At 36.7% G+C, this 17,885-nt stretch overlaps 1 protein-coding gene across 5 annotated transcripts in view; it reads right to left on the minus strand.

The window, feature by feature from the left end:
- LOC126820651 (methionine--tRNA ligase, cytoplasmic) overlaps positions 1–17,885 on the minus strand; it is a 299,938-nt gene that overhangs the window by 78,774 nt on the left and 203,279 nt on the right. For 4 of the 5 annotated variants that reach the window (XM_056101237.1, XM_050548738.2, XM_050548742.2 and 1 more), the window contains one exon: positions 13,105–13,209. The exons of the other annotated variant lie outside the window; for it this stretch is intronic. In XM_056101237.1, coding sequence (XP_055957212.1) covers positions 13,105–13,209 — 105 coding nt within the window. The remainder of the gene's footprint in view (positions 1–13,104; positions 13,210–17,885) is intronic. 5 annotated transcript variants of the gene reach the window in all.

The following is a 17,885-nucleotide window of genomic DNA, read 5'->3' on the forward strand; positions in this document are numbered from 1 at the left end:
CACCTGTAGACGTCACAGGATGAGATCGAAGTCAACCCCACAATGTAATGTTGAATGACGATAATCTCGTGAGACTTCTCACTGGCGCCAAAATCTATATAGACAAGCTGTCGCCCATTTTCATGCAGGTCAAACAGTATCAACAGGAAATATGCTTCAATGAATACTGCCTTGATGTTACGTAAACACTTGACTGCAGTACAACGATTTTTGTTATACCCGAATCAAATCATATTGTATTAAATCAAAGGTACAGTATCACTACCCCAATATATGTACCCGTATGGTATTACAAAAATAATTTGTTGGGCAGGTCATAACACGGATTGGGCAACGGTTTTAAAAAACAATATACTAAAAGGGAAAAGAAAAAAAAAGCGAGGCCCTTCTCTACCGAAAAGCCTCAGCATGCCAGATAAGTTTAAGGCCATACACAATCAAAAGTATTATTTAAAACAAAAAACAACAACAATACTGTATTTAATAATATTCACGGACTGGAAATAATTCACGTGTATTACAACCCATATATAATTAACGAGAATTTTATATACTTCACCAGTATTTGATATACTTCGCGAGTATGTCACCTGTCTGAGTCTGAAACTCGGGCCATTTTTATTTGAGTCCGAAATGCAAGTCCGAAATGACGCGGGACCGAAATGACGTGTAATGAATACACCATGCGTAAATATAATTCTCAATTGCATGAAAATTCTTAAACAAAAACATAAAAAAATCTCAAGTAATTACGCATTGTTTGGATTGCTTCATTTAATTAGCTAAGTGAGAGTTGGTTGTATTTACATACGTAATTCAATTTTAAATAAAATGTTAAACACTTAATTAAAGATACATTATGGGAGATTTTAATAGAGAGTTGGCCATTCTTGCTATAACAGTTCAAAAATAGATGATGAAAGAGGAATATATTGAAAATTTCAGTCAAATTACTTTATTCTGAACAAAGTTATCACTATTGTAATTTTTGACTAGAAATAGGAGTCAACTCTCTGTTCACCGTCTCCGAGAATGGACGATCGTTTGAGTGACAGGCGTTAACTCCACCTACATAACCTCGATTATCAAGTAACGTTTTCAATGGCTGTGGTTTGAGACAGGGTTGCAATTCAATTCGTATCACATTTATTTTTACTACAAATTATAAATAAGACTTTTAATATATAGATAAGAAGCGAAAGTTTGAAAGGAAAGGACCAAATCAATGAGGCATAATTATAGACGACTTCTTGTTAGCCTGCGTGTACTATTGTACTGTAACTGGTAGGCCTGCGCAACTCCCGAACAGTGATCCAATGGAGCTGCAATTCAACTGGGGTGATGTTGGCTGCGATTTTTATCAATTTCTATAATTTTTTCTGTAAACGCAAGTGACAAAAGAGCGTAGCCTATAATACCGACATCCAAACTCTCATTTTAACCACAACTAAACATTATATCAAGGCTGTATATATCAAACTTTCAATCAAATTGACTGACAAGCGGCCTCGCTTCGTACAATCTATCATTTAGCCTCGATCTAAAATTATTTCCGGGAGTATGACGGCAACGTAATGGTTAATTTCCGCTTACGACACCATTTAAAAATTTAATCAATCAACGAAATCATGTTTAAATCCAAGCCGAATCCAAGCCATCCGTGGGTCTACAGAGTTGATTTTGTGCTTGTTGTGTAAATAAAGATCTAATTTATAATTTCTTTGACATCTGAAGACTAAATAAAGACTTGCAATAATCAGATTTAGCTCTTGCATAATGTATGTTTAATTAATTGCTATGGATTAATAAAAAAAAAGAAAATATTCTTGCAATGGGCGGCATCTGGCGTGCGATGGTGTTACATGGTTATCCCTGTGTGACCTGTTTGAAAATGGGCGTCAGCTTGTCTATGGAGACTTAGAAATAGCGACTTTTTGGCGCCAGTAAGAAGTCTCACGAGATTATCGTCGTGCAACATTACTTTGCGGGGTTGACTTCTCTGCTTGTGACGTCTACAGGTGGAACTTAATTCATTTGTGACTTAAAGAAGATACATTACCTGGGATGTGTGCTTGTCTGCGATATCACTTCTGTGGAAGCGGACGTTAAAACAACAGGTAGTAGTAGTAGTGGGATGTGTGTGACTTGTCTACGATATCACCTCAGGTGGAACTGGACGTAAAACTCCAGGAACGAACGAATAAATTAATGGGATGTGAATTACGGCTTTCCAAATGTATAATTACCTCGGACGTCATTTACCGATTTTTGATGTATTTGTCAATAGCGGAATTACTATTTTGAATGGATAATGGATAATAATACTACGATGACCACGGTAAGGCGAGCATCTATGGGTGTGCTTTTTTTTAATATTCACCAAATGTATAATTACCTCGGCCATGATTTACCGATTTTTGATGCATTTGCCTATAGTGGAATTACTATTTTGAATGGATAATAATACTACGACCACTGTAAGGCGAGCATCTATGGGTGTGCTTTTTTTTTATATTCACCATTTTTATTCGCACTTCATATGCAAATAATCGTACTCAAAATGAACCGATCGGATAAACAGCTAGCGGGAAAATAAACGATTCATCTCATAGTTAAACATAGTAGATAAATTAACAGGTGTTGATTTTTAAATGCCTCTCGGGAAATTTGACTGCTCGTCTAATAAATAAACGCATTAGATAAGTCAACGCTTCGGCCATTTCTAAACACCTCTCGGAGAAATTAAACGGTGTACCATTAAATTAAACTATAGTACTAATTAAACGATTTTTATCGATATCAAACGATGTTTGGAAATTGAACTATATGCATAGTTTTTAGGGCTAAAAACCCCTTATTAAACGATACAAGTTTTACAGTGTAGGTCAACAGTGATCCAAGCTGGTGTTCAGCGAAGCGTACTTCGTGCTCTGATGGTAATATGTGACTTGGAAATATGTTTAATAATTTAACAAATTCAAGAAGAAGAACAACCAAAGGTATCAAATTTTCGCATGTTTCCAATTTTTTGTTTTTGAAATGTACTGTAGAAAAATAACTTAGTCCTCTAACTTCAGTACGACATGATAATAATGTAATAGTATTTCATTGTATATTTTAAATCTTAAAATTCCTCTTGTTGTTTTCAGGTACCGTGAATGCTTCGGTCCATACCAAATGCCAATTAAAGAAAAAATAAATAAAGCAGATAATTTATATGTTACAATTTAATTAAAACGTTTAATTATGTAGGCATATGCATATCAATAATGTAATAATAAATAATGGTATTGCTTGTATTTTTGTCTTGTCTATTTTAATTGAGTGTTTGAACATTTCTCTGATTATAATTAAATGGCTTGGGCTGGGGTTTTTTTCATTTGAGATACCAACCGAAATTTCCTATTAGAAACAAAATAAATTGTATACATGTTAGTAAAATATCAAGCTTTATTCAAATGAGATGATAGAGAAGTAAAAAATACATTTATGTCATTGCAATAAGACCAACACTGAATAGACCACAGTATGTCATCCTGGAATAAACTGTCACAGATAAAAAACAAAGTCACACTCCATCCAACAACTATTTCAGCTAATCCATTAACAGTGTCGCCTTTCGGTCTTAGATCAAAGAGCAATTTCGTGTGAAAAGCGTGCTCTCCGGACAGTATAAATTCTATAAGAAGGATGTGACTGAATCCACTGTACCCGTGGTTTATCAGTAATAAAGCTATTTAATACAATCGTAAACGATGGGAATATTAAGTTATGTGTTTTAATTTAGCTGTTCTTGTAAAACCCATATTTCCATAGGTCGGTATTGTGCATGCAAAGACAAACTTGTTACACAAAGTGTGATGGGATCAGAGCATACCAAAAGATATTTGACGATTAGCTCCACGTGTTGGAGGCGGGCGTTAGTCCCTACTATTGGAAATGATTAGCGTTATTTGGTATGTGATTTATCTATTGTTATATAGTGATGAATTCTGTTTCCTTGGATAGCCCTATTTACGACCCAGGTAAGAAATACATTTATAAAATATTACCTTCGACGAAACTTACAGGTTATCATTAATTGCAAGATTTTTTGTTTATAATTGTGCTTTCAAAACAGATTAGAGCATCTGATATCAATAGAGATTAGAATATATCGGATAATCAAATGGAGGTTTGGCGGGATATCGGTAAAAACAACAAATATTGATGAAATGAAACTATACACCAAGTTTCATCCCAAAAAGTGTGATGAACAGATAGACGGATGAACTCATTTTAATAGTCCCCTGCTTTCTTTGAAATGCGGGGGACAAATACTGTACATTCTAAGCCATCCCTAGTGCAGCTACAAGTGAGCGTACTACATGGAGTTCACTCTTGCATCCACATCTGATGAGCCACATGACAGACTACGGAGCAAGTTGACCGGTTGTAATGTTCTCAATTTAGTATCCTTCAGTTCCAGATCAAGTTCCGGTGAATTACGATCTTCCAGTGAATGCCTCATAATAGCTTGCAAACTATACGCAGTGATCCATCTACGTCATACTTCGAGAATAATGATCACTGCCCTAGTTAGCCTCCATTTAAAACGCTCACGAGATCATTTTGGGGCGGGACTTATTGACTGGACTACAGCTTTGTGTACACAACAGAGTAAAAATAACCTGATCAAGCACATGCTTTATGTAAACACATGTCATAGGCAAAATGTCAAATTCTGCCACTCTGGTAAAAGCAATATATAATATGTGCTAGTGGGTAATATTGCAATACATTCTTTGCCATTGTAATATGTCTTTAGAGTTTCAATCTGTTTATCTTTCAAAACAAGGTTAGATACTCCTAAATTTGTCTTCGCAAACAAAACCGCCTCTATGAAATTATCTTTCCTGGCAATCATGGGCGCCGCCATATTGAATAATTAGAGGACTATTTTGTGAGTCGGCTTTGATTAGTTTGACATCTTTCATACACACAGCGGCTAAATAAACATATTTAATTTCATTCAATATGACAATAGAAGAGAAATAAATACTTCTAAAAATTACTAAAAGCATACTCAGTGTTTTTGACTAAAATCGTCGATGTAGGAATTAAAATGTCAGTTAATTAGCTTAGGGCCTGTTCTCAGACGGAGCTAGCTGTAGGCAGGCAGCCTAAGTTTGGGATGAATAGCTTGGTGATGACATCTTTTTACGTTCCCTACAATTGATGACGATATATTTCCAGTTTTGTATGCCTATACCTTCCAGCTTGTTTCAGACATTGATTTGCAGTAGCTCTGTCCATAACAAGCTGACAAGAATTGAGTTACAACTGTTGACATTGGTCAAACTACGGTGAAACGTGTCAATTATCATTGAAATCCTGCAAGCTCATGCTCTTACTGGATATGACACAGTTACATGCTGCTACATCGTGGGGAAAGGAACAGCTTTGAAAGTGGTGAGAGCTTGATTGTATTTTCTCTCGCTCGTTGCAGTAGTAGACGTTCCAATAGAAACAGTGCTCAGACAGGCCACTGTATTTATGTGAGATTGTTATGGACAGAGTTCTAGCAAATCAATGTCTGAAACACGCTAGAGGGTATGGACATCCAAAACTGGAAATGTATCATTATCATCCCCCCCAAAATCATGTAGTCTTGCTCAACGAATGATGCATTTTCAGGGAACGGAAACTGAGTGTCAAACAAAACCATGTGGTATGACATACTATAAATCAATCAGCTGTCATTGAATAATAATTGTCATGGATTAATGATTAATTGATTGATAATAGCCAATGACGTATATAAAGCCTTCCCGAAATCATTATTTACGCCGAATAATTAATCAAATTCTAACAGTACCGGTCTGTTGGAAATTTGAGCGACAAGCCACAGGATGTAAGCAAAGCTACATGAGGATGTGGAATGAACTATTGGGAGTTTATAACAGTGTCTATTCATCATTAAACAAAAAACAAAATATCGCCCAGCTCTGCGTAATCATTATTATTTTTTTTAAATTAGCACACAATGAGAAATTCCATTGTTTAAAAAATGAGACCAACAAAGAAATATGAAATGGGGTTTAACGTCCTACTGTCCAGCTCCGACTGGGCTTATGAAGACAGGCATACGCCATACAGTGTGGTGTGAGGGAAATTCTGCCCGGGCAGCGGCACTATCGAATACTCTTATATCGAATTCCAACTGCCGAGGGATCTTTTACGTGCACGCCATTATGTCATTATCAAAACTGAATGGTCAGTTTTAAACAGGACACATGTACAAATTAGATGATTTTGGGTGATTTTAAACAATTTGAATAAAGGCGCAATCATGCCTTTTGAGATACAGAGTCAAATGGTGTTGTAAGGGACCATTCATAAACTATTACACAAAGGTTAAATAAATCCCAACCAAAGAGAGAGAGAGAAATGGGGTTTAACATTCACTTGACACAAACTGGGTCATTTCCAGAGTAACACATGTAGGGGTCTTTAGCAGTGGGAGGAAACTGGACAGACCGGAAAAAACCCACAAGGTTGTCTCTTACAACCAGGAATCGAAACCACGCTTGTTGACTCAATGACAGACCTTATGATGCAGCGTGTACATGCTAACCAGTCGGCCATCCAACCCCGCTATCTCAATCAGGACCACATTGTCGCGAAGCTTGCAACAAAAGCAAGTTGTAGATGAGGGGCTCGTCTAGCATAGGTTAGAGATAGAAGTGCGATTAAGACAGTTTTAATGCCTCCTTGTTCTTGAATAAAGGCGCAACCATTACAAAAGCATTGCTCCTGGTCACAAGAGAATTAAATCAATCCCAATCAAGATTTTCAACAAAGGTGGCAAAACTCCAGAACAGAAGGAAGCAGAACGCTGACAATCGATCGAGTTTGTCTTCTCAAGAATCCAATCCTTCACACCAAATTTGACAAAAATCTCTCAAAATGTCGAGCCTCTAGCTACGTCTAGAAATTGCAATGTCAGAATGACAGGGGCAGTTAACTCCAAATTGGAGAAAGCAAAAGACTGATAGTGATCATCTTCTCATGGTGCTTATGAATCAAGGGTGTGTGTGTGCGTTTGTATATGGTGTATATCGAGGACACACATCTGAATACACACCATCTAATCGCAGACTTGTGTTCAACCGAGGACTTTTTGAACTAAAACCAGGACTGTAGCGATGTTCAGAAGCCTGGATTTAATATGCCATTTGATTTTAAGTTCGATCTGAGGTGTTCCGTGTTAGGCGGTATTCTACAGTTAGGGTGTATCTTTCATGTGTGTGATATGAAAAGGGAAAAATATGATTGTGTGTATCAAGTACGCAGTTAGTGTTTATTGGACAGCAAGTGTATCAAGTCCTCGGTTAACCGATTTCTACCATACACATATATGATCACCATATCTAAACTTAATAACCATTTTGAACCCGTACGATATTAAAAAATCAAGCCATCTAGTCATTATATTATTTCTGTCTGAAATTTCAAAATTTTTATCTGGCGTAACATATAAGATTATTGCCGAAATAATAAGCATAAAAAAACAACAATTGAAATAATTATAAGTCGCGCAACTTCAAGTAGTAACATTTGTTAGGGCGTATTAAGCCAGTTACAATTGTCTCATATAATGCACAGGTACCACTGGTCAATTTTTGCCTTGCGGATGTACTACAGATAGAAATTGATGAGAATCGGAAATAAGTTTACCGGTGACTCATCGGGAGGCCACGGGAGAACTGCAAAAAATTTCAAGGCACACATTGTCAGGAAAATAGGCCGGGAAGGAATCCCCGGAGGTTTCCAGATCCACAAGGAAACTCCGGGGGTGATTCCCTGGAGCTTCTGTGAAATATTTGTTTCGGGAACAGAGTTAGGCGCCAGGAACAGGTTTCCCGGTGTCCCAGGGGAGCCTCTGGGACACAGGTTTCCCGGTGTCCCAGGGGAGCCTCTGGGGCATCGCTAGCCTTGTGGACCCATCGGGTGATTCCCTGGAGCTTCCACAAAATATTTGTTTCGGGAACAGGGTAAGACGTCAGGAACAGGTTTCCTGGTGTCCCAGGGGAGCTCCTGGGGCATCAATAGCCATTTAGAGACATCAGGAGGCCACGAGAGAACTGCGAAAAGTTTCAATGCTTGCATTGTCAGGAAAACTGGCCGAGGAGGCATCCCCTGAGCTTTCCAGACCCACAAGGAAACTCCGGCAATGTCTTGCTGAAGTGTCAAGGGACTTTCGAGGATATTTAAATTGGGGATGCCTCGGGAAAAAGTATTTTACGGAAGCTTCAGGGAAGCATCCCCGGAGCTTCCCAGTTCAGAAAACATCGGAAAAATTTTCAATACAAACATTGGAACACAACGGAAAAATTATCAGTGCAAGCTTTGAAATTTTTCGCAGTTCTCCTGAGGCCTCCTGATGGTTCCAAATGGCTTACGGCCCCGAAGCTTCCCCTTCATACCGGGTAACCTGTTCCCGATGCCTATTTGCCACCACGCAGGAGACCTAGATCTCCCGACATGAATATTCACTGATGATGTTGATTATCGGCGAAGGTACCTTGGAGCTTTCCCGATTATTGGGAGCCATCCCCGATGATTAACGGTAATTTCTCGGGGGGCATTCCCAGAAATTTTGTGACCATAGCCGAAGTATCAGTGCACGCTGTGTCTTTGGGAAAAAAGAGCAAGAGCCATCGGGAGAAAATTTGTTTATTTCTATATTGCCGATGATTTTTCCCCAGTGGTACCTAGGCATTAGTTCATGAAATATAGTTAGTGATCAGCCATTTTCCAAATTGTACACAAAAATTGTATGACAGACTGGGTTTTGTTATTAACAGTTTGCTTAACTTAAACAGTGTATTTCATACATGTAGTTTGTCGAATAAATATACATAACAGGTAAACCTTTTTAAGTAAATATCTTGAAAATGTAAGTTAGTTGAAAGTTCAAGGTAGTATCTTGAAAATTCAAATTAGTATCTTGAAAATTCAAGTTAATATCAAGTAGTATCTAGAAAATTCAAGTTAGAGTTTAAAAGGTTAAGTTAATATCTTAAAAGTTTAAGTTAATATCTTAAAAGTTTAAGTTAATATCTTAAAAGTTTAAGTTAATTTCTTGAAAATTCCAAGTTCTTAAAAGTTTAAATTAATAACTTAAAAATTAGGTTAAAATCTTAAATGTTTAAGTTAGAGATGCCTTCACATGTACAAACTGTATGATGTTATTATATTTTTGGGCTAAAACATATCCAAACTAATTAATCTATCAAAAATTTGCTTCATATCCCTCTCAAAACAGTTTAATAATATCAAGTAGTATCTAGAAAATTCAAGTTAGAGTTTAAAAGGTTAAGTTAATATCTTAAAAGTTTAAGTTAATATCTTAAAAATTCCAAGTTCTTAAAAGTTTAAATTAATAACTTAAAAATTAGGTTAAAATCTTAAATGTTTAAGTTAGAGATGCCTTCACATGTACAAACTGTATGATGTTATTATATTTTTGGGCTAAAACATATCCAAACTAATTAATCTATCAAAAATTTGCTTCATATCCCTCTCAAAACAGTTTAATAATATCAAGTAGTATCTAGAAAATTCAAGTTAGAGTTTAAAAGGTTAAGTTAATATCTTAAAAGTTTAAGTTAATATCTTAAAAATTCCAAGTTCTTAAAAGTTTAAATTAATAACTTAAAAATTAGGTTAAAATCTTAAATGTTTAAGTTAGAGATGCCTTCACATGTACAAACTGTATGATGTTATTATATTTTTGGGCTAAAACATATCCAAACTAATTAATCTATCAAAAATTTGCTTCATATCCCTCTCAAAACATTGTATTCGTAAAGAGATATGCTCCAAGATGTTTGTCACATTATTTGATTGAGGGAGGGTCCATTTCAGAATGCATTTGCCGTTACTTACTGTTCATTTTCCGTACATATTGAAGCCTAAGTAAATTCTTTACTTATCCTCTGCCAAATAATTTTTCCGCCGTTTGATTGCAGGGTCTGCTGTACCTTTAAACCCCCTGGTGTTCCCCAAACCACTTAACTATAATAACAAATAATAACTGATTCCTAAGTCAATCTGGCAGACAATAAGCCGTCAGGCTCACAGTAATTAATACCCTGACATCTTTGCCCAGTGCCTGTCCCATCCAGTATTTTTGTAGTAAGATTGTGTGTCTCTTCGTTCCATATATAACAAATTTGCCATACTTTTATTGGAAATAACTACTCTATAAACACTTTTGTGAGAATGTATCTTTAATATCTTAAAAGTTTAAGTTAATATCTTAAAAGATTAAGTTCAAGTTGAAATTTAACAAGCCAACAGTGAGGCTGATGTCCCCAGCTGAAATCCCCAAATAAATAGATGACACATATTAATTAATCGCACATCTATTTTTTTCCAAAGTATCAAGCAATCAAACTGATTATCAACTATGCACTAAGTTTCATCACTCTCTATCAGATAGAATCAAAGTTATCTTGTCCCAAAGCAGGAAATTGCTTATCTCTGCTTAGATTTAGATCGATATGTTAATCATTGAACTCAGCCAAGACGAACATCTACATCAAGTTTAAACATTCTACCTCAATTAGAAGAAGAGTTGTTGAACTCAGTCAAGACGAACATCTACATCAAGTTTAAACATTCTACCTCAATTAGAAGAAGAGTTTGACCAATCAAAATGCTTATTGCTCGTTAGCCTAAGCAGAAAATTCTCATTATCTAGCTCAATTAGAAGGAGGGTTATTGTGTTCCAAAGTCTCGGCCAATCAAATTGCTTATCGCTCTGCTTACCCTGAGCAGAAAATGCTCATCATCGAACTTAGTCAAGGTATTGATGTAATGAAACTATACACCAAGTTTCATCACTCTCACTTAATTGGAACTAAAGTTATCATGTCCCAAAGCATCAACCAATCAAATTGCTTATCTTTGCTTACCCTAAGCAGAAAATGCTTATCTTCACACTCCATCAAGGCATTGACCTAATAAACACCTACACCAAGTTTGAACATTCTAGCTCAATTAGAAGGAGGGTTATTGTGTTCCAAAGTCTCGGCCAATCAAATTGCTTATCGCTCTGCTTACCCTGTGCAAAAAATGCTCATCATCGAACTTAGTCAAGGTATTGATGTAATGAAACTATACACCATGTTTCATCACTCTCACTTAATTGGAACTAAAGTTATCGTGTCCCAAAGCATCAACCAATCAAATTGCTTATCTTTGCTTATCCTAAGCAGAAAATGCTTATCTTCACACTCCATCAAGGCATTGACCTAATAAACACCTACACCAAGTTTGAACATTCTAGCTCAATTAGAAGGAGGGTTATTGTGTTCCAAAGTCTCGGCCAATCAAATTGCTTATCGCTCTGCTTACCCTGAGCAGAAAATGCTCATTATCGAACTTAGTCAAGGTATTGATGTAATGAAACTATACACCAAGTTTCATCTCTCTCACTTAATTAGAACTAAAGTTATCGTGTCCCAAAGCATCAACCAATCAAATTGCTTATCTCTGCTTACCCTAAGCCGAAAATGCTCATCTTCGAACTCCATCAAGGCATTGACCTAATAAACACCTACACCAAGTTTGAACATTCTAGGTCAATTTGAAGGAGAGTTATTGTGTCCCAAAAAGTGTGACGGACGGACGGACGGACAGACAGACAGACGAACCCATTTTAATAGTCCCCTGCTTTCTTCGAAAGGCGGGGGACAAAAATGTTAGTAGTAATCTTAAATGGTTTTATTTCAAGATATTACCTTGACAGGAGGGGGGGGGGGGGGGCGAATGGTTAGCACGCGCTCGCTGTATCATAGCGTCTGTCATTGAGTCAACTGACAGGGTTTTGATTCCCCGGTTGTACGTGACAAGGAGTAGGGTCGCCTGTCCAACCTCGTGGGTTTTCTCCGGGTCCTCCGGTTTCCTCCCACTGCTAAAAACCCCTATGCGCAAGCAAATTATTGAAATAAAAGGTCATCAGATCTGGTTTGGGATGGGTGAGTTACCTCCACTTTGACCACATCAGTAAAACCCATCTATTTGAATTTCTCAGGGAGTTTTGCCCCAAAAATGTCTTCCGATCGGACCAGGATTTCGTGACCGGATAGATTGACCTCACATTTGTTCTTCATTTTCTAAAATCACCAACCAGAAGTAGTGACCTGGACTCGCTAGGGGCCCCTGGAATATTTCGGTTTTTGCCCCCCCCCCCCCCCCCTAGGGACCCATCTAATAAAGACAGGACCACCCGACCTTGACCTTCCGACATGGCATCAAGGCCCACATGACCGTGGTAGGTCAAGGTCATCTGAAAAGGTCAAAGTCACCAAAATATCTACCAACTTGTGTGCTCTCCCGCATCTGGTGGGGCCCCGGGCCCACATGGCAAAACAAAGGTCATAACCTTCAATGGACAACTCACTGACCTTTCGAATGAGACCTTGATCTTTGACCTGAATTTTGACCTTGGGATGGTAAATATCCAAAACAGTAAATCACCTCCACAAAGGCTGAAATATGGTGTGCCGCAAGGTTCGGCACACCTCTCCTTTAGGATACATCATAAGAAAACAAAAATTGACAACCAACTTTACGCCTACAATACACAAATGTATATCACGCTGAATAAGGGTAACAAGACCAAAAACATAACAAAGTTGGAGGCCTGCATTGCGGATGTAAGATCATGGATAAAACTAAATCTTCCAAAATTGAATGATGATAAAACTGAACTGATACAATTTTTTAAACCTAAAGGTAATACAAACTTTAAGTTATTATTAAATTATTATAGGTTGCCTGACAACGAAACATACACCCACAGCAGTTATGTCATCCAGGCAGTCAACAAGGGTTGTTAATAATGAAAACATATGCAACACATGAAAATCTGAATACATGTAACAACCCATTAAGTAATTACCAGAAATCATTAGATTTTGTTTCAATTGTTTGTTTCATGACCTGAAACACTGTGTTTTAATTTCTATTAACTTTCTAGAGTGTCCACGATTGATTCTGACAGTTTGTATTTTTAAATCTGAATAGAAAATATCAACACTATTGGCTTACATTTCTTCTGCTGTACCTTTAACTAAAACCCATGGTTTATTAGATTGCATCATCTGATTACCTAGTCGAGATATATTCAATATGTTTCTTATAGAATCTCGTAATCTGAAATATTAACATGTACAATTAAACAATAAATAATAACACGCATTTATGAAAGTACACTAACTAGTGTATTTAGTCAACCAAGGCTCACACTGTCTATTGCCATTTCTGCCAATTGCGATAAAAATAGAACTTTGGGTACAAAATTTTAAATCTGCAGATTTTTTGGCAATAATTTCACCAGTCAATAAATTTTACTTGTCACAAAGCTTTGTTTATTTTTCACGTCATTTATCCTGTGCCTGCTGGATTAATTATGAATCAATTATATATCAATAATAGAAATATGTTTTGTCTATTTAATTATTTATCTTCAAATATGAATCAGTGGCTTTGATAGTTTCTATATAACATAGCCACACAAAGCTTGGAAATACACGCACACAGCAGCTTTGTCTCAAATTCAAGCTTATCCAAAAGGAAAAATTGTGGCCTCTAGAGAGCTGACAAGCAAAATTATGCCAATTAATGTTCCATAACTCTAGAACAAAAATAGAGATTGCATTCAAATTCAATTCCAAATGTCGTCAACTCATAAGAATTGTTTTCCTAAGGTTTGAACAAAATTGTTGCCTCTATAGAAAGTGGACAAGCAAAATTCAATCCCAATTATCATCTACCCATAAGAATCATTATCGGAAGGCTTGATCAAGATTTGTCACCCAGCGGTTGTCAGGCAGGATACGCCCACATTTTCGAGAGATGGATAGAGAACAAGCTAAAAATAAAAGTGATTTTTCCTACAATTAAGGGCCATAATTCAGGAAATTACAATTTGATATACCATATTTTTACGCCATTTGAGAACAAACGGCGGCAATATTGTCTGTCACAACCAATTAAATTGCTTATCCCTGCTTACCCTAAGCAGAAAATGCTCATCTTCGAACTCCATGAAGAAGACGCTGACCTAATAAACACCTACACCAAGTTTGAACATTTTAGCTCAGTTAGAAGGAGAGTTATTGTGTTCCAAAGTCTCGGCCAATCAAATTGCTTATCGCTCTGCTTACCCCGAGCAGAAAATGCTCATTATCGAACTTAGTCAAGGTATTGATGTAATGAAACTATACACCAAGTTTCATCACTCTCACTAAATTAGAACTAAAGTTATCGTGTCCCAAAAAGCATCAACCAATCAAATTGCTTATCTCTGCTTACCCGAAGCAGAAAACGCTCATCTTCACCTACACCATGTTTGAACATTCTAGCTCAATTAGAAGAAGAATTATTGTGTCCCAAAAAGTGTTACGGACAGACAGACAGACAGACGGACATTCGGACGGATGAACCCATTTTAATAGTCCCCTGCTTTCTTCAAAAGCCGAGGGACAATAAGCAACATTAGAGAGACAAGCCAAAATTATACATAAAATAGACCATAAAATACTATTTGATCGAGATTAAAATCTGTTTGACATATCTATAAACTTGTGGACTTGATTAAACATATTAGTGTTAACATCAAGACTGTAGGTTGTGGAGCCAAATAAAAGACAGTTTATATTTTTAAAATCATGTTGTAGTTTGTCTATGGTTTCTGTTTGTGCATTTGAATGTAATGATGAACATCCAAGAAGGTAATGATCAGGATCTTCAAATATATGACCGCAGAGGCATGCGGGGACTGTCGGCAACATATCTTAGGAATTTGTGAGTCCTGCTGGTCAGAGCATCGAAGTTGTAATTTACAATGAATTATTTGAGGCTTCTGCTGACCTTTATAATAAAACGAAGGAACTTTGATATCAGATTTGGAGAGATGGTCAGAAAATATGTCCAGAGTTCTAGAGTTCCTTGCAGGGGTACTGAGTTTATTCCTCTCTCTTATACTGGATGGGATAAATGATTTAGCAAAAATTTCAGTACAACATCAAATTTCTTTTAATTTGTCTTCATTTCGAAGGGAATATTTGTTTGTTGGTTCAAGGTTTATGAAATTCTTAAGATAAGGAGGGCTTAGGTTATTGATGATTTTGTAAAGTAGTTTTAATTTATGTTGATTTCGTGTTTCTTTAAGTGGAATAATCCCAGTTTCTGCGTAGAGGGAAGCATGGCTAGTACCCTTAACTGCCCTACAAATAGTGTGTAGTGTGTCAAGCTGAAGATATTCAAGATTATTACATAAGTAGTCAGTTACAGCTATGTAGGTAATTTTTTTACTTGTAAAATTCGTCCTCGTGGGTTTTCTCCGGGTCCTCCGGTTTCCTCCCACTGCTAAAGACCCCTACGCGCATGCAAATTATTGAAATAAAATTAAACCATGTTAGTCCCGAAATGACCTAGTTTGTGTCGAGTGGACGTTAAACCACATCTCTCTATCTCTTTTTTGTAAAATTCAGTGATTTTGGATTTGTAAAACTACTTGAAAATATATTTATTCCAAAGCCAACACCCATTCTTCGGGGGGTAGGTCAAAATTTCAGATCTTACAGTTAGTTTCTGAGATATAAGCTTGGCAAGAAATACAAAAAAAAAAAAAAAGATCAGAAAGATCTTACGGTTAGTTTCTGAGATATAAGCTTGGTAGTATAAACAAAAAAAAACCAAGCCAACAGTGAGGCTGATGTCCCCTGCCGAAATCCCCAAATAAATAGATGACATATGTGACTGGCTGCATCTAAATGAGTCGGGATGCGCGAGAATCAATAATGAGATAAAGACAAAATAAGTGAAAATATTGATTTTGAACGAAATTGAGATTTTCACAAAAATGAGTCTATAAATATACTATCTATCGACACAGAAGATCAAAATAGCAATAAAACATTTTAAAACACCTGTATTTGAACGTTTTGTAAGAGTACCGTATTCTTAAATCTGTCCTATTTCTTAAAATTCTAGGTGAAATTAGTTATTTGTCTTCGCTCGCAGCGGGACGACCGGTCATTTCTCTTGCATAACAATTGGCATTGTTGTAAAGCGGAGCATCTCTAGTTGATAAATATGATCAAAATATTGTCGATGAAATGATTTTGAACGGATACAATCGAGTTTTAAAACCCTCCAAACATATAAATAAACTCCGCCTGTTGCCATGCTGTCCACACAACTCCTTTGCTGATTGGCCCAGACAACGCGTGCAAGACATTATCCATAAATATTTGGTTTTGGCGATAATGTTTTTGGCTACTTACATGCGATTCACTCTGATATGTGGCAGAAAAAAAAAAAATTCTGGGCCCAGTTGTTCAACTTGTCGTTAAATTTAACAATGTCGTTAAATCATTTAACGACATCGTTAAATTTAACGAAAGAAGAAGTCTGTTGTTCATTGTGTCGTTAAATTTAACGCATGGTTATGTCATCGTTAAAATGGTCCATATTTAACCCACCTAGCAGGGCATCGTTAAATTATTTAACCGGTCGTTAAATCATTCAAGATGGCGTGCAGACAGGTACTCATGGCCATGCCTCCCACTTTAAACAGGAGAAAAAGGGTATACAGGTGTATTTCAAGTTCAAGCTCAATGATTCAGGACCTTACCGACTCGGAGTTAAGGGCTCGATACAGATTTGGAAAAGATTCCTTTGAATATATATGTAATATTCTTGAAGAAGATCTAAAAAGTTCCAGTACCAAGCAAATCAGTCTGACAGTAGAACAGCAAGTAGCTATTGCCCTCCGTTTTTATGCCAGTGGTTCATTTCTACAGGTGATTGGTGATACTCTTGGTCGAGACAAAAGCAGCGTCAGCAGGGTAATAGATCGTGTAACAAATGCTCTTCTTAAGCAACAACATAATTTTATAAAATGGCCCACCACTCATGAAAGTGTTCATATAAAGTCAAGCTTTTATGAACAGGCACAGTTCCCAAATGTAATAGGCTGTATCGATGGCACACATATTCGCATTCAGGCTCCCGGTACAGATGAACCAGCTTATGTCAACCGTAAGGGCTACCACAGTATAAATGTGCAAGCTGTCTGTGATCATGAAGGTATTTTTCTTTGTTTTCTAACGTTTTTTCTCCGATTTCCCCAATGGATTTCACATTTGTTAGCATGTTCTTCCATTGAAGCCTTGACCTTGTTAGGGAGCAAGGGATAACTCCATAATCATTGATACCCACAAATTGTAATAGATGGAATGAGACCACATATTATTATCCCATTGCCCCAGCCATATTCAGGCTTTTCGCACATACATGTACACATAGATATAGCGTATCCGGCAAGTTATTTAACATATGGCAAATCTATTCTAACTCAAAGTTCATGACAAATTTTTGCTGTAGTTATAATAATGATTTAAACTGTGGTTCATTAGATTGTACGATTTTTGGTGATCTAATACATAGGCCTATATATTAAACTTTCGTTGAAACTTAATACTTTTAATCAATATTTCAGGAAAATTTACTCAAATAACAGCTAAATGGCCAGGCTCTACACATGATTCCCACGTATTTAAAACTTCCTCTTTGTGTAACGATTTAGAATTAAATCATAAAAGTATATCCGACGGAATTATTCTTGGAGACAGTGGATATGCATGCAGAGCATTTTTGCTTACGCCCTTTCGAAATCCACAAGCCAGACACCACCAACGCTTCAACACTAGCCATTCATCAACAAGATCAACAATAGAAAGAACATTTGGGATCTGGAAGCGGCGATTCCATGTCCTTCATTCTGAGGTAAAAATAGAAATAATGCAAAAATTATATATACT

This window comes from Patella vulgata, chromosome 5 (assembly GCF_932274485.2).
Source record: "Patella vulgata chromosome 5, xgPatVulg1.2, whole genome shotgun sequence".
Taxonomy (NCBI): Eukaryota; Metazoa; Mollusca; class Gastropoda; family Patellidae; genus Patella; species Patella vulgata.